The sequence below is a fragment of the Atta colombica genome, unplaced genomic scaffold (assembly GCF_001594045.1).
Source record: "Atta colombica isolate Treedump-2 unplaced genomic scaffold, Acol1.0 scaffold120, whole genome shotgun sequence".
NCBI lineage: Eukaryota > Metazoa > Arthropoda > Insecta > Hymenoptera > Formicidae > Atta > Atta colombica.
The window spans coordinates 518,151-541,206 of NW_017259207.1; the positions used below are offsets into that span (position 1 = coordinate 518,151).

General features: G+C 35.2%; 1 protein-coding gene and 1 long non-coding RNA gene across 2 annotated transcripts in view; both read right to left on the reverse strand.

The window, feature by feature from the left end:
• The window catches only part of LOC108694579 (dipeptidase 1), a 108,228-nt gene extending 98,081 nt beyond the window's left edge, over positions 1–10,147 (reverse strand). The window contains exon 1 of the mRNA XM_018204152.1: positions 10,023–10,147. Coding sequence (XP_018059641.1) covers positions 10,023–10,147 — 125 coding nt within the window. The remainder of the gene's footprint in view (positions 1–10,022) is intronic.
• A 1,837-nt stretch (positions 10,148–11,984) lies between these two features.
• On the reverse strand, positions 11,985–15,247 carry LOC108694581. Its single transcript, XR_001932090.1, has 2 exons — positions 14,764–15,247; positions 11,985–12,251 (listed from the first exon to the last, which is right to left on the reverse strand). It is a non-coding gene; the product is annotated as an uncharacterized LOC108694581 (long non-coding RNA).
• Between the last annotated feature and the right edge of the window lie 7,809 nt (positions 15,248–23,056).

The following is a 23,056-nucleotide window of genomic DNA, read 5'->3' on the forward strand; positions in this document are numbered from 1 at the left end:
TCTTTGTATGAAGTTATTTAAAACGATCGAGATTTTTGTTGGATAGAGAAACTTAAAGTTTTCAAATCTCATTCAGTTAAGCCTTATATCCACGATGCTAGAAATTGTTCCGAAATCTCGGACGGAGAAATAAATAATAAATTACATTTAACAATCTGATTATTCACATTCGTTTCACGCTTTTTATTCTATCTTGATATTCCAGTTCACTTTTCTCAATTGGGCGATTGATCAATTTTTTTCTCTGTTTGAGATCTCGAAGTAATTTCTATCGTGGACACAAGGCTTTACATAATTGAATGGCGAGAGATTCGAAACAAAACTTTAAGAGTTTTGCTATATACTGGTATGATTATACACAGAAAAATATCATTCTATTGCTAAGAAAAGTGTTTATTCAATTTACTGTCTTTCTTTTGTAATTTTTAACGAAGAATATTTTCTTGACAATAATTTTAAAATGCATTTATTTATTAAAAAAAAAATTTAACAAATTTTAAAAACTTATTATTATGTACTTAAAACAAGAATTTATTTTGTTTGAAGAATATTATAAAATTGATTGAAGAAGCGACTTTATATAATAAACAAATCGGGTTTGTTTTAATTTAATAATCTTGATAGAAGTATTAAATTTACTATGTGTGATTCAGAATATATTTTGAATTTTGCTTTTGATGAATTTATAATAGATTTTTATGAATATATGAATTTTTGAAATGTTTGAAACATATTATAATTATTACTTACAGTATGTATTTTTCTGTGTACAATTGTCGTATGTTAGAAGTACTATCTGCAATAAAAAAATCTATGAAATCTTCAGCAATCATCTTAATTAAAATCACAGAAGAAAATAAATATATAATACTAAAAAGAGTCGACACAAGTTATTTATGTGTAATGAAATCACATATAATAAAAATTGAATTATGGATGTTTCACCCTTAGTATTGGTCCTCTTTAGTATATAAAAAATAATCATCGAAGATTCTTCATATTATATTTAAATAACTCTGTATATCTACTTTGATTTAATTTTCCATTTGTCGATTTGTCTTAACTACACAATAGAATTGGGTTCGCAAAAATTAACTTCTTTGACTTTTTCAGTTTTTGTGTATATTAACATGTGTTGGATTAATTTGCTTCTTGTCTACACTCCATATTTTCACCTTTCTCTCTCTCTCTCTCTCTCTCTCTCTCTATCCATCTCTCGGATAGTTTATCGTTTATTCTCTCGGCATTTCCTATGTGCTGCAAATTACTCCGTTAATCCGTCTACTACTCGGTATCCCGGCTGAATGAGATCCCGGATTAGTACCTAGCGTGTTTTTGTCCGAATTTCGAGGTGCCCTTGGTATGAGCGCCACCATCTGTCTTCTGTCCCGTGCGAAATTTGCGGCTTGGAAACATCTCTCGGAAGAAACTTAATTAATTATCATGTCGACTGATTTTGATTAATGCGTATTTTTTTTTTCTATTCGACACTGCATACAGAAGGACTCCATCGATGATATAATCTCCCCTGCCTCTAATTTTTTTTTGATCAATTATTTGATTGAGTCCGCGGTGACAGTCCCGCCATTGTATCGCTTTTGTTATCAATGTAGCGAGGAATTGAATACGCTGCTTCTACGAGAATGACTTTTACGACCACGCCGGCCGGGGATGGCCGACTATCAATCGAGCACAAATCCCATAGCGAATGCGAGACCATCCCGCTGCGTTATAATGTGATCTCACGGTGACCGATTCTACACAATTCCCCCGTTCCTTACAAATGAATTCAGTGGACGGTGCCAATAATTCGTCTCCATTCTTCTTCCCTTGAATTACTTGGTACAATAGCGGATTTAAAACGAGGATACGAGAGAAAAGGGAACTTCGATCGTTATCGGACAGGGACTGAGTTGAGCCTCTTTTCCATCCGCGTTCGCTCTCTTGCTCATTCGTGCACTGTTAACGAACGGCTTCCCAACGAAAGGACTCTATTCCATAAGTCCGATGACTTCGCGGCTCGTTAATAAAATCAATTATAACCAAAGGAGGCAAAAAATTAGCGAGGTCGTTTGAGAATGTTGTCGTAGAAATTTTAGATTAACGAACCTGCGAACTTTATGTCTTTTATGAGACTACTGCTCATTAGTTTCAACTTATAAAGCTTATTCCAAAATAAAATTTATCATATTTTCGTATTAATTTTTTGAGAGAAGAAGAAGGAGAATAAGAAAGATACTTTATTGGCGCTGAAATAATAGTCATATTTTTAGGCAAGGAATAATGAATTATAACAAATTTTATTTAACAGGGTGTAAGATTTTTAAATTAAACTCCCATCCTCCAAAGATTAACATTTTATCACAGAAAAAACACAAAAAGAATTTATAATGAATAATAGGTACCAATAATACCGACTTAGAAAATTTAGCATTTTTTACGATATAAAAAAATACAAATTTATCTCTATAATAATTTTATGATTGGAATTATTCTTCTTATTAAAAGTTTTTATATTAATTTTAAATTTGTAATTTTGAACTCTAATATTAAAGCAAAAAAGCCTATAGCAAAGACAATATAAGAGAAAAAATATATATCTTCTCAAATTTTTCATCTCTTTCGAGGGATACATCGTTAACTCTTAATCCCTCATTCCGTGGTTCTTATTTTCGATTCTTTTCTTATCTGGATGCAAGTATAGAAGATCAAAAAAGAAAACATCCTTATTTCCCACTCCAGTCCACATTCACGAAAGTGGAACAGGCTCGATGGCTCGATTGCATTCGATGAAATCGCCTGCAATCGGATGGCGGAAGAGATTCGAAGTAAATTGGAAATGTCCCGCGGCTCTTCTGATTTTTATTTTGTGTACAAAAGCTGTATAAAATAGTCAGATCAAGGGAGGATGGAAACTAAATATAAAATATTACAGTGTTAATAAATTTATATAGTGATGAATTTTGGATTTTCTAAATCTAAGAATCTAAAGAACCTGATCACAGATTGTTTTAGTACAATTACATATAATCAGATATTGCGATTCAGCTGCTTTTCAAATTTTTAACGATAGATTGAGATCGTAATCAATTGACTCCGGAAGGAAAATTACGATCCTATATATATTGAGCGTTTTCAACGGAAGCACAGATTTTTTGAAGTATCTAAAAATTTGGCTGCAAACAAATCTAAAATAATTTTGTTGGATTATTAAAATAATTATGTAGAGAACTCTTAAGGCCTAGTTTCACAGTTAAGAGTTAATTATGAGTTGTGGAACTGGGACTTAAATGTTAATGACAGTGCTGCAAAAATTTGAAGTTGTTAGCAATCAATTTAAGCGTTCTATAAAATTATTTTGATGATTTAAATGAAGTTATTTTCAGATCTACGCAGATATGACAATAAAATTCGGCGAATGAGAAAATAAATACTATTTAATTAATTATTATCCGTCAAAGTAATCCTCTCTGTATGCAAAAAAATATTTTGCTGCTTTAGCTAGAATTATAGCTGTTTTTTGTATTTGATAGAAAATTATGTGTTGTACGCATAGAATTTATAGCACAAATCTAAATTCTATCTTTGTCATTTATATGATTAGATGCAATACATATCCAATATCGCAGTACTTGCTAGAAATTTATTTATTTTAGCTATTTTTCGTACTTAGATAATTTTCGCTATAACTGCGAGATCACTTTTTATAGAGTTACACTTCTGTAAACATTAAATATTTTAGCAAAACTGTTTTTTCCGTAACAAAATATGTGCACAATATTCCAGATCTTTTTGTGAGTTTGATAATTTTCCATACTGTATAAAAAGATAATATGTTTTGAGGACATTTTTTGGAAGCGTTCAATCAGAAACTCGCGTGTCAATAAAAATAACACCGTAAAGTAATGCAAAGCCCTGTTAGCGAAGAATACTTTAGCTTCAGCGCATGCGGGAAAATTTCAGATAATAATTTGACGTCCGAGGAAATGCCATGTTTTACTGAAAATATTGTTTGAAAAAACTCTTTTAATGTCTTGATGTTTCTTCTTTTAATTTATTCATCGTATCTCTCATTCTGTTAAGTAAAAAAACTTATTTACAGAAAATATACAAATAAAATAGACAAATTTACAGAAACATTTCGCTTGATATCACGGGATTTTCCTTGGCGGTTATAGACCAGTGGAAACAGCTCGCGTTTTCATTATTTCAACGACATTACCCCAATTCTGCTACTGCGAGCGTACGCGTCTAATTATAGTACAAACGCGCGTTCTACTTTTACGAGCGCATTGCTCGGCAAAGATGGGCAACATTTTCATTAAATAGATCATTTCGGCACAAAATTTTCCGCGTACATGGGAAAACGCGATATTGTTCATCGTGCGAATGCTGCCTGTCGCAGCAAAGGGAGAACACAGAAAATCTAATTATAAATAATTAGTACCACTCGGAACATTGTCGCGACACTCCCGAAGGAGCCTCGAGAATGTTTTTAGTCGAGCTGAACAATTGAGATGCTACTAGCATCGAGACTCTTTTTCGCGTTAGCGATAATCTTTTGGCATATAACGGCGACGTTGGGAGTCTTCGTTCAACCATATCTTCCATCTTTTAACTCGTAATTTCACCGGCACGATTCAGTCCGAGCTAGGGAATAATTACCACGAAGGTGGGTAATTAAATATTTCCGCGCGGTGATGAAAACTATAAACAGCGGCGATATAACGAGGTAATTACGCCCGTTGGTCCATCGTGGTTATCAGGTTTATGGCGACGGTATTTCCAAGATCTCCAGTCGCGAGAGTCCAATGCGGGAAACTCGTCGCCGGTTTTAATTATACGATGACGCCACATTAAGCTGTTTCAATTACAGGCCGAATATATTTGACGGTCCCGACAGGATTAAAAATCGTGTTTCTAGTTCTTGGAGATAAAACCTGCAGTGCCATTGTTGTAATTTTTAACCGAGTTCTTTTTTTGTATTTTTTATATTTTCTGTTATTACGTTTCGGATTATGAATAAACCTTAATCACGTCGGACAAACAAAAATTTCAAGTATTAAGGATGTTTTGGTTGTATAATAATAGCTAAAAGCATCAGCCAAAAAATCAGCTAAAAAGTCAATATCAATTAATATCAGCCAAAAATATTTTATCGTGAATACATCCTGAAACCAATTACAAAAAATAAAAGAAATAATCTTGCTTTTAATAGCTTTATGCAGCGAAATGACTATATTTTCTTGCAGTTTTAGGTAAATAATTTTTAAATAAGTGGCTCCAAGTATAAACTTTTGTATGAATGTTTATTAGAATTTTATTAGTGTAGATAAAAATTTGTTTTAATTTTTAATTTTACGATCTTATTAAATTTGCAAGTAAATATTACAAAATGCGATTTTACATAAGAATTAAGGAAAACAAGAAAATTAAATAATTTAAAAAATCATGAGAACTGTGTTCAAATTTTACACATTCAGATATAATAATAGAATCTGTGAAATTTTTATATTCATGGTAATGCTTTGAAATGTGACACATACATCCTTAATAAGATTTCAAGACGAACGAAAGAGAGAATCATTTCCTCTTCGACGATCTCTTATAGGAATTATTCGAATATTATGACTCACATGTCGAGAGTGCATAAAATATACATCAAGCACTTGAGAGTTTAAGCTCTCCACGGAAACCGACGCGAATTTGTAATGTAGAATGAGGATGGAGAGGCAAAACCGACTTGCCTTGCAGTCCTCGTGCGGCACGCTACAGTTGTTGCATCCCGTATCCCGCATCCCGCATTCCGCGCTCGCATTTGCAGGGAATTTTTAAACGTTAACCCGTTTAATCGGATTGAAGATAATCGCGCAGTTTAAGTACAATCGACCGAAATTTGCCTATCGCATCGGCGGCCGTTTATTTGCACGAGATGCAAGCTCGGCATCTCTCGCTTGAAAATTTCGGTGATACGATTTCCCCGGGTTTTACCAAACGACACGTGGCCCGCAGGCCACACGAGGCACTTCTTTTTTCGGAGTTGGTGCAAGAGAGACGGACTATTATTCGGCTCTGCACAATGCGCCCAACGAGGCTTTCACTCGTTATCGGTAACGAGCTACCTTCGACCCATCGACATCGGGAAATCGCTGGTGCGCCTCTTCCATGATGTCTTTTATCAGCTACTTTAGAGAGTTTCTTTGAGAGTTTGCTGGTAGAATCGGCAGCCAATGAGTAAAATCAGAATTCGGATTTTCGCAACGTTTTACAGCAATAAAGAGTGATTATTACAATACTAAAATTTATTTAGGCTAGTTTTCGATGCAATACATATTGCTATAATATAGTTTTCATATTTTTTTCTAAATGCGAATGCCGATATTTAAATTAGAGACAATGTCATATGATGATACGTAGATTTGAGACTGCACAGTGTTAGATCAAAGAAGCAATGGTAATTTAATCTCTTGAATTAAATAACATTTTGTCATTTTTAATTTCTATGTGTATCTATTTCTGTGGCCAGTTCAACGTAAACAACGTCTATATTAACGTACACTCTAAAAAAATGTGTGTAAAAATCGGTGTGATTTTAACATTCCTAGTGTGGATTTAACACCCATGATCAATGTCTTACTATGTTGGTGTTAAATTAACATCAATATGATATAGATTTAAAACCTCAGATGTTTTTATATTAACACCATCATTACGAATTTAACATCATGGGTATGTAGGATTTAAAACCCATGGTGTTAAATCCACTACATTGATGTTAATTTAACTACAACACAGTGAGAATTATATAGACATTGCGTGGTGTTACGTTTACACCGTTATTCTTTAGACTTTAGAATGTATGTACACTGAGAAAAATGATTGGGTTAAATAGTAATTCTTATGGAAAAAATAGACGAATCAGAATTTTCTGGTTAAGTTTATTAGAATTCTAATTGAGATAACTAGAATTCTGATTAATATAATTATTTATAGGTAAAAATAAGAATTCAAGTAGATTTTATCAGAAATATTGTGTCAATCAGAATTTCGGTTATGTATAATTATAAACTAATTATAATTGCTGTAAGCGCAAAATGGAATGCATCCTAAGTAGGATCAGTGTAGAGCAACTTATAGAAATGATAAAATAACTCAAATTTGACATTACGAATTTAACAGTAATATAACGTAATTATTCTTATATAAAATAGCAAAATATGTTAATATTAGATATATTGACATATACTCTTAGGGCGAGTGTATATAAATACTTACACAGATACGCGCGTGCGAACATACTATAGAGAAAATGGAAGGGATACATACGAATTTGTAGCTAGCAGGAACACCGGAAATTCGTATCTATCCTCCGGGGTAACCCGAGAAATCCGAGGACCAACATCCATGGTCCACCTTCTCCCTTCCTCCCTCCCTCCCTCCCTCTCTCTCAGCAAACTTTATCCTCCTGCCGGTGCAACTTCCGCCCCATTCTCTTGAATTTCTTTTTTTATTCGCTCCTCTCCATTAACGTCTTTTCTTTTCCGCGCTCGCAAAACTTTCTCATTATCTCAGCGAAAATACGCAACTCTCTTTCTCGGATTGAGTACGATTCAATTGGTTTTTTGTTGTTCGAATAAGGAAGTGATTCCGGGTATTGACCCCTAGACTAGCAAATCCTGTTTATGTGGCATTGTCAGGTTATTTTTAATTTCCATTGCATTTCAAGTATCTCTTATGTTCTCTTCTTTTAGCATAGTCTACAGAATATTAAATGAGATCGCTCTATAGTTTCAAATATTTATTTGATACATTTGATTAATTTATTAGATTATTCTATTATTACGTGCATTTGCTTGAACATAGCTCTTGTAATTTTTTTGTTTTTTCCATTTTCTTATTTTTAATTGTTCAATTTTTCATGTAATTTTTATTTGTAATACTTTATTTATTTATACTTCATGATTTATTTATTTTGATCTAACTAAAGAAGATTCAATGAAAAGTTGAAATTGTGTCATGACATTTTAAAATAAAGTTTATATCTATTTGTATTTGATATCTTTTAATTGCTCATCGTGACTTTCTTTTTTTCATGTAACATTGCTTTAAATATTCTAAATTTGACAATTAATTATTGAAACATTAAGAAATTACTGATAGTATAATATTTGAACACATCGTTTTATATAATTTGTCTCAGAATGATTAAACATCTTTTTGTTCGATAACGAATTTTTATGTAAATATAAAAAGCAGATTATAATAATAATTAAAAAATATTAGATAACTATGTAAACAATAAGTATGAGACATCGCCAAGACAGGAATGATACAATATATTAATATTTCATTGACAATCATTATACACTTTTATCTTATAATATAAAGTTACATAAATTAATTATCTACAAAACCAAACATACCTCGGTTACTTTGATGCATTTTCCAACTTTTTTAATAAGTATGTTTTTTTTATATCTAAAACTATTACATTTTTACTGAATATATGACTAACAAATGAATGTGACATGGCGCTCGGTTAATAAGATTGACTAATAGAATGCTTGCTTAATAGAATTGTCGGTAGTTAAAGCACGGACGGATGCAACACGTCGTAGCAAATCGGACACGATGGACGTGCCTTTGAAGTTTAATTCTCGGTGTAATTAGAGTCACGCCCGGCCATACAAAGTCGACCGTGCACGTCGTTACGACATTGTTCTCGCCGGCTGTAAATTCGTGTCTCGCGATGCCACGGCTAACGATTATACGATGGGATTCAAGTTATTCGTTGAATTTTCGACGCAGCATTTTTCGCTGCTCGTCAACGTGACAAAGGGAGCGAGATATGTGAGAACGGACGAGGCGGCATTCTGCTACCGGCTTTCGCGAATTGCATCGCAAAAGTTTTCACAAGAACTTTTGTTTTATTTGGGAACGGAATCCGGTTATTTCATTTTTGAACCTGGCGTCAAGGATTTTTGCTACAACAAAACCTTTTGATATCTTTTGATATCTTTCGTACATATCATTAACGAACATGCATTGTTCTAAGGCTGATATTAATAATATTAATTGAAACAGTTTTCTGACATCTGCGCAGATTTTCACGCGGTTCTCTTCTCTATTCTCTTTGCGAACGCAAATTATATTAGCTAGTTTGACGCATATATTTTCCGCTTGTAACTGCTTTGTAAAATATTGCAGAGAGGAAATGGCTGCGGGCGTAACATATACACAATTCACAAGTCTACCGTGAATTCACAAGTCCGCGATTACAGATAAATTAGAACGATAATACAAGTCATAAAAAAAATTTACTTGCTTACTGCTACTCAACCTTTTTTGCTCTTAGATTAAATTCCGTTGAAGACAACAATCTTATCGCATAGATCACAGATGTCGATAATTTCATTTAAGAAGTTGTATACTTTTTAGTAAAATTAATTTAAAAAATCTGCGGACCATTTTAATAAAACTTATACCGGCATTTATTTTTTCGTTATTATTTTAATGATCTATATTGATATGATTGTGATTTATTGAGAAGTATTCGATTTATATAGGGCTTAACTGACTGCAACTCAATCTTTTTTTACTATTAGATTAAATATTGTTGAAGACAGTGCAATTTTATTATGATGAAAAATGATTGGACATCGATAATTTTACTTAAATATATAGATATATAGATATATAGATTATATTTAATACATAGATATATATTATATAGATATTTTTAAAATTAAAAATTCACGAAGCATTTTTTAATGAAAATTTATGCTGGCTTTTATGCTTTAATTGCTTTATTGTTGTTTTAATAGTCAATTTATTGGATATTGCGATTTATTTAATCTCGTCTAAGTAGTCATGTATAGATATTTTTATAATTGATTTAAAAAAATCCGTGAAACATTTTAACGAAAACTTGTACTGGCTTGTTTACGCTTTAATTGTTTATATTGGATATTTTGCGATTACTAAAAAGTATTTAATTTACACGAGACTTAGACTTAACTTACCCATCTATCAGTGGCACGTCCTTTAGAATTCTGCGAGCTGCTGCGAGGCGATCTCCTGCGTGGGCCGCGAGCAAGATCCTCGTCAGTAGCTGACCAAGGACCATCACGCCCACCACCATCCTCATCCTCCTCCTCGCTGGACCCGCAGCGCGTCCTTACTAATGTCCTCATGCCATCACCATTAACCCACCGGCTCACCCGTAGCACTTCCTTCAACAGGGTTGCAGGATGGCCAGGATGTAATAGGATCGTCGATCCAACTCGTCTCGAGTTGCGTATCTAGTTAACTTCCACAAAAGGATTATCTAACATGACCATATTCTTAATGGCGACAGTTTTAAGACCTTCGTCGTACGACAGTGATAAAGATTTATCTCAATTTCTTGAAAATTCTTGGAGAACTTTCTCAAACTCGTAGATTATTTTGTGAGATTTCAATAGGGAGTTCTTCTGGGATTCGGGAAGGATTCGGCAATGTTTTTTTTACTGATAAGAGCAGCCGGAACCATGCACATGATTTTATCATTACACGTGGAAACACTCCGTCTCTTTTTTTGCTTGAATAACAGAGTTCAGGAATCAACGCTCACTTTCCTCTTCAAACGGTTCTTCTTATCTTCGGCACATTCGTCTTTACACATCCTTGAGCCCACCTCAATTTCTCACATTTAGTGGCCTCGAAGATTCACTTTTTCTACTGTCGTGATAGCTACTTTAGGCCCTTCCTCCTTTCGTTCTATCCAACCTTTCAGATTAACCTTCCAGTCTCATCGCCATACACTCCGTCCGATGCAGCTGTTCAGCGTTTCTTATTCCTCTCGTCTTCTGGTTTCTTGTCCTCCGAGTGGAATGCCCTCTTTGTGTCACTCGTCTTAGTACTTAATATCTCCGCACCGCATAGTCAACCGCATAGTCTTTAATGCGGACGCTGATTTTTGAGTATTGCGATGCATTTAAATCGATTTATGTCAATTCTTGCTGTAGCTTGAAATTCGTTCGTTCACTTTCGGAATTAATCTTTTAAACGTGCCTCGTTGAAGCGTGCCGTTTGTCACCACTGCTGCTTGCTCAAATGTCTGTACGTTGATTCTTTGCCGACATTTACCTGGTCGATCGAGAAATCAATTACTTGATGAGCTCCTCCTTAATAGAGCTATTCTTAATCGCTTGCAAGATGTACTTAGTGTGCTTTCCAACTTCACCCGTTACAAATTCTACAGAGGCGAAGATGACTTCCGAAGCATCGAATCGCCTCGGGGATTTGCTTCGATAGTTTGATCAGGCAGACAGGCTTTCAGAGGTTTCTCCCCGTTCTTGCGTCTTTCTATCAACTCTTAAGGATTGAAGGCCTCCGAGTAGCGTTCTTATCGACTTCTTCACCGGCGCTTGAGAGATCTAAAGCCAGTCGGTAATCGAAGACATGTCACCCCTTCCGCGATCTTCACCAGTGTAAAGTGCCGCTGGTTGAAACCACTTAAGCGAGGTTATCGATGTCGATGGTCTTTAATTTATGTCGGCACCAGTCTTGGGCGCTCGACGCACTTTGATCGAACTATCCACTAATGGTGTATTTAAGAAAATTGAATTCCAGTTAGCTCTGTTAATTAAGACAGCATCTCAAACGTTGAATCTTCTCACCGTTTTTCTTCACTGTCTTGTCTAGTATGCGCTGTATTCGCAGCTTGTGCTACCTCCAGTTGAGAGTTTCACAGAATCGTTACCTTCTCGAGGGTGTCGTGCTACGGTGATCCCACAGGCGGTCTGCTCGTTACCGTCCTGAAGATTAATTAGACCGGCGAGACGGAGACGTCGTACTACCCGAGCGCGAAAACCTTTCCCTAGTTCTTTTTTTATTCCCGCGGTCGGGGATCAGTGTTCCGGCATGTTTTTGATACGCGATTCATCTTCCGATATCTTCGCGATTTCACGTTTTCTTTTTTTCTCTCTTTCTTTTTCTTCGTCCTTTAAGAGAATAAGTCCTTTCTCTTTTTCGTTGTTATTAAATCACTTGCATCGGCGACGGCGTTTCATAATCGTGCGTGGCAAATGTCACTGTCACACAACGCGGCTCGTAAATCCGTCGCGATTAATTCGGCACTCGATTAAGTTCCGCGATTAATTGCGCACTTGAAACGCGGCGGGCGGATCTCACGGCGCCACAGCCACGGCTTCGACGTCACTAGGAAATGAATCGCTACTCGGCCCGGATATTTTCTAACTTCCGCTGACCTGTAAGAGGTAGATTTTTCTAACTCGTAGCTCGACTTGCGAAGAATTATCGCCTGAAGGAATCTTCGACGAGGAATATATATAGGTTGGCGAATTGGTACGAGTTGAAATTCACGTGATAGTTCAATTTTAATTATCGCAAAAATTTTAAATGCACTATTAACGTCACTTTGATAAATTACATATACTCGATCGAGCTGATTTTGAAATTTGTTTGCCATCGCGTAGCCAATGAATGAACCGATAGTGGATCAAAAGAACATATTAAAAATCCATATTAACATTTTTAATAAGCTTTTATAATAGTGATGTTATGTGTTGAGAGAAATTAATGCCAGCTCAGAGTCCCGGGTCCCGGGTAAAGCGAGTAGAATTTTCGGTCTCTCTCTCTCTCTCTCTCTCTCTCTCTCTCTCTCTCTAGTAATAATATGATTATCTCCTCCATTAATGTCTTACTCTCGTCAAAATTAATAGAGACCAGATTGGTTAGCATCGCGTCGGATTACGGAAAGGCGATCAAACTGGTGCATAGCATCAGCTATAATTGATGACTATAATCCGTTCGTCTCTGTTATTCCCGCGGGTATTACCGTCGCAACATTTCGAGTTATCGTAACATCGGACGTCACAATGATAATTCTCGCGTAATCATTTCCAGCCATGATTTCTTTTTTGACATGTAATCTCATTTTGTGCGTCACATCGAACGATCGTAATCTTCTCATCGCGTTGATAATTCGACAGCTTACAGAAGACCAGATAAATCGAGGGAAGGGAATGGTTCGCAACAACGAGGCCGTTAACGTCGATTGCGACTAATGAGTTAGCTTGTTCATAATTATCGGCAGACGCGCGGTCGCTCACGCCCGGTTAGCGCCGTGATACATGGTATTTATCTACATGCCAATGATTAATTAATGCTAACGGCATTAGCGATCATGTCTTTTCAACAGTTGCCGAGTTTACGGTATACGCCGTATTGTGCACTAGGTGCTCTTTAACTATTCCGACAATATCTATCCATATCAAATTTTAACAGTAAAAATTTTTTATTGCAAATGAATGAAGAGAGTCGTGTTTGATTAAGGTGAGTCTTGGTGTCTAGAAATATTTTATGTCAATTTTTACAATTTCCAATTCAAGCAAATTATGCGTTGAGTATTTATTGATCTTGAAACAACTTAGCCTGAAACTGGAATAGGTACGTACTTTATAAATTAAATTGGTAAGCAATTTAATATTACTGATGCTGATATAAGCAGCTTTAAAACACTATAAATAATTTATTTATATAAAAATTTTTATATTTTTGTAAATAAATTTCGTTTCAAAAACTTCTTTTCCAAAAACAATTTTGCACAGACTTTATCTCATTTTTGCTTTTACATTTCTTGTGGAAATCTTGTGAAACTGGTAGGAGAAAAGTGAAAAATTATGCTTTGACAGAAGGCTTACCTTTCTATTATGTTAATACGACGGATTTCTGTTGTATATCTCTTTTGTTTTATGAAGGAGATCTGAAATGATTATAATTTGCTCGGTACATGTTTTGAAATTAGAGATCGGTGCGAAAATTTAACTTGATATAATCGTTCTTTATATTAATCACACATTGGATTATGTGTATGCTAATTTTTAGCAACGTTTTTAATTTATAGAATTTTAATATATAAAAAAAATACAACTGGCAGATATACAATGCCGTGAAAAGTTTGGACATTTCTATATTTTATTTGCACAACAGATATATTTATCTAGCATCTGCTACATTGTTTATCGAAGCATGTGTTTATTCGAACTTATAATGAAAAAACTTTTTCACGCACAGAAAAACAAAATTTTGTTTCCCATATCGAAAGGAGGTCACCGTGGTGATTTGAACTTTTAATACAATCGCCGTTCAAGAACATCTTTTTTTACAATAGGGCACATTCGATGGCATTAATTGACGCGAGGGAACTTCATCGACGTCGTAAGTTTAATATTCGAAGACGCGCGAACGACCCATATTTTAGCGTGACGTGGAAAAGTGACAAGTTAATTTAACGATCGACAAGATGTACAGTCATCGCTGATAGCAGCAGATTTTTCCGCAAAAATGAACACGCGAATCGAGACAGATGCACCTGACAGCTGTGTTTCTTGGTAGACATTTCAAACAGTTTCTTTCAACAGTGTATCGAATCGCCGCCAAGTTACTGGAATTGCTTTCGAAATTTGGTCATCCGAGAAGAGAAGTTGTACCTCCGAAATATGACAGATTTTTCTTTCAAACACGAATAGTGACTGAATAATTATTTCTATTCAGTATTTGAACTATGCAAAATTGTTGACATCTATTTAAAACATTTATTTAAATTATTTTATGAAACTGTGCTTCTTCTCACAATTTTTTTTACCGCAATTGACTTACAAGTATTCCAATATTTTTTATAAAAATCGTTTTGTATATAACGCTGCGACGAAGAGTGTGCGATTTAAATAAACGCGATGCTTCTCCGCGAGATCTTACCACGGACGTTTCTCTCCGCCCTTCCGTTCCTATAAAAATTCCGGTGCTCGTTCCGCAGGACGGTACACGTCTCATAAAAATTCGCGTGCGGATACAGGACGCATCTGTTCCGCTCATAAAAAGTCACAGAAGTGCTCCCCGATATATAAGATCCTTCATGCGATTTTCCTCGCAGGCCAACCGCGCGAAACTTTTTACGAAGCTTTTCAATACTAGTTTCGCCCTTCACGAAAGCGAGATTGCGAGATCCTGTTTACGGGCGTGCGGATGAAACGACCGGCATGCTTTGGCAAGAATCCCGGAATATCCTCGAAATTTCGTACGTGATCCTACTTCGATCTCTTCTCCGACGTGTGCAGTGGGATAGGTCGGCGCAATCACGACCCACATATACCGGAGGGGTGGTTCCGTCGGGTGGGTGCGTCGCGACGCGGACGACGGCGCGGATCGTGCCGTTGCTCGCGGTCCGGAGTTGAAGACCCGACTGCTGGAAATGCACGCAGGAACTCCGGCACAGTCGAGGGCGCAGGCGCCTCCGCGTCTCTCTGCGATCTTTTCCCTTTACACGGAGGCTGCCCCGTCGCATCGCGTTGCACCGCACAGCGATGCACCCGCGACGTGCATCTCCGATGCCTTTCCAAGTGTCGCTCGCTACTCTCTTCGACACCGCGTGTTGCGATCTTAGGCCAAGCGCGCGCTATCTTCTTTCTCCGCTATCTTTGCTGAATCTCTACGGGTACATACGTGCGCTCCGACAACACATATGTCACAAAGATTGTACACATGGTTTACTGAACTGAGTAGCTCCGCGCGTGCTTAAACACGCGCTATTCGAGCGTCGGGTACAAGTTTTACTTTAGATATTTATGATACTATCATTTTTCGAACGACAGAATAACGTTGTATTTATTATCATTGCATTCTCGCGTAACAGATCAGCGAATTTCACAAGAATTATGTACATGGTTTGCTGAAATAATAATATCGCATGTGCTCAAAGCAGTTACCTTGTTATTCAATGTTAAAGAATCAAATTTTTAATAATGTTTCATTGTTTTTAACTTCTAATGCGTTTCCACCAATAAAGATTAACTTTAATCTCGATTCAACTTCATCTTTTTCTAGTCTAAAGATTAGAAAAAGATAAAGAGTAAGTTGAACCGAGATTAAAGTTGATCTACATTGGTGGAAATGGATCTTAGTATGTCAAATAATACACTGAAGAAAAAATGTAGTAAATTTTAATAAATATTTGTTTGAATAATATAGCTGAATATTTATTAGATGTGAACACATATTTATTTTGACAAAAGTTCTATTAATTTCATTTAATCATCATTTTTTAAAATTTTATTTAATTTATTTTTCTAGTAGGTGAATGTTGTAAGAATTAGTACTATTTAAAAAAATATTTCTTAAAATTAGCACATTTTTTTCGGTTAATATAATATATTATTTTAATATAAAACATATTAAGAACAACTAACTATCTAAAAAAAAATCTACTATTTTTTGTGAATCTACATATTTGGAAGTTAAATCGCTTAGTTACAAATTAAACAATTTACATTAACATATGCACTTAGCAAGTAATAAATTATATTTGAGTCACATTTAATACATTTCTTGAGTTAAATTTGATTCCATCGTTTTAATTAAATTAATGACATATTTAGGAGCAGTGGCGACTAGGAATGATTAAAAATAACAAATTTAACAATGAATCCAAACAGATAAATAAAAAGTGACATCAAAATGGCTGCAAAAAGATTATTAAAAGTCACTTTTCTATCAATCACAATTCATTTTATTCATGTCTCTTAATTTGATGTTATCGTGATTTGCTCTTAGATATCCCATGCGTCTCAATCTCACTTCAGAGATTTACACCATCCTTCGGCAGAGTAACGCTTTATTTATTCATTGAATTTTTGCGAAGTAAATTAGTGAATTTTCTCGCAGATTACTTGATATTGGTTGAAATGAAATTTCTTTCCTTCCAAGCGTGAACGCGTCAAACTTCCATCGTACGCATACAAGTTTTACAGCGTGCAGACTTGCTGCTCGTTCGCGTAAAGTAGTGAAAAAAGAAGATACTGCGTCAACCACCCCTTACGCCCGGGTTACAGCTGGTCTTCTTTCCTTGGCGGAATAACTGGCACTTCCGAAGATGGGTCTGTAACCTCGCAATTTTATACCGATCGTTCCTGCCGAACGGAGAATTTTTACCCTGTGATCCTGCACGGCGGAATAGGCGGAATAGGGAGAGTCTAATTAAACGTGCAGAAAAACGCAGAATGCATCCTTAACTTAAAGGCATGTTTTTATTTCGCCTCATTCTATGAGGAAGCGCATGAATGCTGGTATTGTTTGAACTCTAGAATAAATTCTTTTATCTGATTCGCAATTCTTTTATCTAAGCCGTATGCCAATAACTTTCCTATTGACTATTTTAATCGCTATTTTTGACCCGAAGGTCTATCAGCCAATAAATAAGTAATAAATAATAAAGTTTAGTAAATAAACCAAAATAAATAAATAAGTACTTTTAAAAATATCAGTGAATTTAATATTTTTATTGTGGATTTAAAACTCATATGATGTCTATATAATTCTCACTGTGTTGATTAATATTAATTAACATTATAGTATATGGATTTCAAACTTCTAGCGTTTATACCAATACTATCATGATGTGGATTTAAAATTCATAATATTAAATTTACTTCATTTTGGTTAATATTAACACCAACACAATAAGACACTGCTATTTTTATTAGAGTATATAATATAACACATGTGTATTATGTTATGGTTATAAAAATGTAACACACTTGTGTTATATTACAATTATAGGTATTATTCAGTGAGAAATTACAATTAACATGTTACGTGTAACTATTTGTTGGATAGTAATTCTTTAATATAATATAGTTATTAGGCCAAACATTGTGCGCTACCCTGGTACATTTAGAGCGCTGGATATCGCAAATGTGTTTGCCGACTGTGCGAATTCATTCTAAGTTTTCCCTTCGGACAGCCAGCGCTCGGGAATTATTGCTCGGCAAGTTCTCCGCAAGGAAAGTTGTCAGGCCCTTGCGTCATTGTTATGTATCATGCTGGGAACTTTATGTCGTATCTTACGTTGACTTCCGACGCATCGCGATATACTGTCGCGCCAATAGTCGTGCTACTTCCCTGGTGCATGAGATACGCGCGGTTTATCTTTTATTCCGATAGAACGCGGACGCGCGTCTTCGACGTTCCGCATTTGTATGTTACTTTGTCTCAGCGTGTCGTCTTTTCGAATGACGTAAGACGAGGACCACCGAAATTTTTCCAGTTCAGAATACGCTGGGTTTCTGTCTTGTAGCTATAAAACACTGCCATGGTTACAAGATTTCGATACTCCTCTTTTGCTTTTTCTTCCGTGTGCCACGTCGTATTTCGCACTGCGATACCTACGTTAGAGACGGGATGATTGGCCTTGAGAATAAAATGTTCGCGAAAAAGGAAAGAGAAACGCGTGGTAGAGAAGTAGGAGGATCCTGCATTAATGTCTCCGTGGAGGAACAGCACGGACTACAATTTCGTAAATTACTTTACGCTGCTGCTGCGAGCTTTTGTAGTATAGATAATAACGGAGCAAGGGAAATTTTTGCATTGTAGGAGAGAAAGAAAATATGTTGAGAAATAATTTCGCATATTTGTCTCTCTTTTTTTCCGAGAAGGAAAGACTGGACAGAATTACTGTTATATTTAAATAGCTTCATAGAGATACGAGAAAATGAAAGACTGCTAAATACTTTGACGCAGATATGAACGATTATTTAATGTTTTTATTAATTTACGAAACAGCTTCAAAGGAAGTCAAATAATAGACTAAAGTAGATAAATCGAACCAATTCTATTTATTGATAAAAAAAAATTATTAAAAGTTTTATTATTAAGTTTTACTATAAATTCTTAATTTTTACAACTTGATTATATAATAAAAATAATATTGGATTGGGGAAAGTTTCTTCGACCTTTTAATTTGATTATATTATTATATATTATTATTTTTTAATAAAATTGTATATATAATATCTTCGTCAAAAATGAATTTAAATTTAAAAAAAGGATTTTAAAGCTTGAAATTTTTACTTTTGAAAAGTTATTATATTTTTTGAGTTTCTGTGAGTTTGGTAATTTTTACATTTAAAAAATTATTGTACGAGTTGAAAAAGATGAAAAATTTTCTTTTCACTTTGGGAGTCTCTCACGTTCCCAAAAAAAAATTTACGAAAATTTTCGACTACCTATCGTGAAAGCTTGAAGCTTTCCCTATAAAATCATTTTTTAAAAATATTCCTATGATTTTTTGTTCCTGAATTATTCGCGAGTTAAGGAGCATTCTGACTTCGATTGCTCATAACTCCGATAAAGATTAGATAAAAATCATCATATCGCAATTTAAAAAACAGATTCTTAAAGCTGAAATTTTGCTGTAGCGAATGATATAATTATAACGAAAATTTCGCAACAAATAAAAAACTTTTGCAAAATTTTTTTAAATATGAAGAAACTTTTTCCCCGGCCTAATATATAAGCATCGTATTTCTTATTGTACAACAAAAAATAAAAAAAGATGAATTTATCCAATACGAATTGCGGCGAAGCCGATCACTTTACTAAATTACTAAATTGATTTAGCAAACTGTAAAAATCATTATAATTTGTTTTAATATATAATTTTTTATTACATTGTCATAAATTCGTGATCTCTGCGCTTGTATCGTTGACTGGCACTGGATTACACACAGTATAGAATTGTTGTTTATTATTTCCGGTGCAGAGGAATGGAATGAAAATAACATGATAAAGCACCTATTTGAAACACAAAATAAATATGAAACACGAAATTAATAACAATTATTGATTAAGGTCCGGCTCCAATGTAAGTTGTTTTTTTTTCTAAGAATTAAGGAAATGATGAATGGTAAGTTAAACCGACATTAAAGTAATCTTACATTGGTGGAACCGAACTTAACTATCTCAAAATTTATATTGATCCGATTCCTCGGGCTACTTTATCGTGGTGTGAATCGAAGAAGGAAAGAAGAACTTTTTTAAATCTTAATCGAGATTATATATGCGGATGATCTGCAGAAAATCCGCAAAATGAACCGAAGTATTTGCAGAGGACCGATCTAATTTCATGTGTATCACGATGATAAATAGATTCACTTCCTGAGAGATAGGAAGATGGAAGATAGCTTGTCGAGACTCTATTTGGTCCGAGTTATCCCGCCACCTTATTGAGTTATCCTTTCGTTAGCTCGGCCTAATCTTCCTCTTTGGCTCTCGCCACGCTCTCGATCTTCTACCGACCCTTCTCATAACTTTGATTCCCGCCGTGCTTCTCCAGCTTCTCTTTTCTCTCTCTCTCTCTCTCTCTCTCTCTCTCTCTCTCTCTCTCTTTCTCTTTCTCGATCTTTCTATAGCCTGGCTCTCTTGTCGACATATTCGTTCTCTCACTGGCCCAATGCAAATTTCGAAAAGCCTTCGGCTCTGGTCATAAATCAGGTTAACGTTATCCAGGTTCACCCGTCGGCTAACTGGAGTCGCGTTCTATGTGCACGTCATATAGAACAGGCGCCCGTCATCACGATCTCATGCTGGCCTCTTTTCCACCCGAGTCCATCGCGATTGCGGTCATTGCGATTATGATAACGATAATCGGATGGAGTAGTCGCCTATGGCGTTTTGATATTCCGTCGTTGCGGTTGAAATTATTACTCATCTCGTCTCTCTTGATTATTATCAGCCCGATGATAAATAGATTCACTTCCTGAGAGATTTTGGAAAAGTAGAAAAAAAAAACATAAAACGGATATACGTCCAAAGAACACATTTGCTCGTTTGAAACATCGGGAAGCCATTCATTGTAATAATACACTGAAAGTACAATTTTGCTGAAGTATCTAAAGATTTAGCTGATACAAATCTGAAAATAATTTTGTTAGACTATTAAAATAATTATATAAAACGCTAAAAATTGCTATTCTCTCTCTCTCTCTCTCTCTCTCTCTCTCTCTCTCTCTCTCTCTCTCTCTCTCTCTTAGATTAAGATTTGTCATGATTCGTTATTTCTTGTCTTAAAATGTGATACGAATTTAGTATCATATTTTTATTACAATTATTTTTCCATTTTGTAAAGGTTAATAAGTATTTCTTATAAAAGTAATAAAAATGCATGGATTGAAAACTTGTATTTAATTTAGCAATTTAGCATACTTTGGAAAGATTTGCTGTTTTGATTATATTTTAATTTCGTTTTCTTTTTGTAATTTTCGATTCAATTTGGCGTCAGTTAGCAAACGTAATATTTAACGCACAAAATCAAAATCAGCCTCGATCCAGAATAAATGCGTGGCGACACTCGATTATTGGGAAGAAATAGCGTGAGAAGTATAAATAAAGGACGCCAAAATATAACATGCATAATACAACCAGCAAGAAATTCTACCTGATACGAGGTATCTCTAGCTGGCTTTCGATCGACGCTTCGTTTCGTGTGAGACTATATGCATAGCGGTGGGCGTTATCGGATCGAATTCAATTTTGGCATAGAATAAAAGCGACGACGAATGTACGAATATTGGGTCATGGTAAGCGAGGGGCTTGCATGCAAAGGGACACGAGTGATAAATTTTGCAAGAGCAATCGGTATTACGGAATTTTTGACTTCTTTCATCAAAGAGTCCTTTTGAATTGTCGATGTTGAACTGTTATTTATTCTTTTTATATGAAGAATTTGTGAAACCATAATTTTATTCGAAAATCACAATAAAATATAAAAAACCAATCGAAATATTGAACGTTATATAAGTAACGAATATTAATTGAGATGCTCGGTATGGCAATATTCGTATCCTGTATGAATACGGAAAAATGAACTGGTTTTCTGATGAAGCTTCTTATATCAAAATCTATGAGTAAACTGTCTTCTTCCCTTCCTCTTCGATAAATCTTCGTCTCTAAAAAGTAAAATTTTCGAAAAACTTATCATGCCGTTTAAACGTCATAAATTTTATTAACCTGGTTAGGCATTAAAAAAGTTATAAAGTTTGTTTATCTTAAAATTTCCTTTTAAGTTCTGACAAATGTTGTGTCATGGCTTTTAATTATATAGCAAGCTGTAGTTACATATGATATATATTATGGTAATAACTATAGCAAGAAAATAGTATTTTCCAACATACTATCGAGACGTAAGGTACTATTATAAGCTGCCGTCCATTATGCTGAAATAACTGCTCACGATAGCAGGCGACACTCGATTATTGGGAGAAATAGCATGAGAAATATGAATAAAGCCAAGTATATATTGCACCACCTGTACGGTATTGTGCAGCGATTCGTATGGTACTACCGGCGTATCTTCGAGTATTCGATTGTAATTAGAATTTATTGCGATAGACCGGGAAGCACCAATACACAAAAGATGCTTTTGCATCGATCACCAGTTGAGGCATGAAATCGTGCAATTTATCGTAAAAAGCGTAAACGTATTAACGAATTTATTCGACTCGATAGTGAATTTTCTGTCTCTTTGATCACGTCACATCGATAGACTGTAACAATTTGTAACGACAGACTTTACTTTTTTTATTTTCACATCGATCAACAATATTGAAAATTATTCAATTTTTGTGTGAAAATCTCGTATTTTCACGCACGTAACGTACGCGGGAATGGGAAAAGTGCTGCCTGCTCTCGCCTGTTACTAAATGCGTGACGATGAATCGGACTCTTCGATGCAGATATTTTCACTCATAATATACGACTACAGGCTGGAGCTATCTCTTCAAATTGCGTCCACGCCCAAAGTGGCGATTTCAATGTAATAACGACATCGGCCGGGCGTTACACGATACCTACCATTAGCCTCATCGACCGAATATCGATTGACCCGCCTCGTGCGCGAGAGTATTCAATGAATTCCGGAAGGGAAACGGTAGAACGGTAGTTGTAGATGAGAATACAAGGCGTCGACGATTTTTCATGTCGCTCTGCGTGTGAATTATTCATCGGTCATGATAGGCATAAAAGTCGCGAGTCCGAGATGAAAATGTTTCGTGTGAATGTAAACCGAATGATATTCTCAAATCATATACTTAAGATCGAAAATTTTGCGATGCTGAAAAGGAGCAGGAGTTTTGCTTGTTTCTTCTCATTGATCGTGTATATTATGCATACAAGCAGTATGATATTTTTAATGGATATTCGTGATAACGGTGTGTGGCAA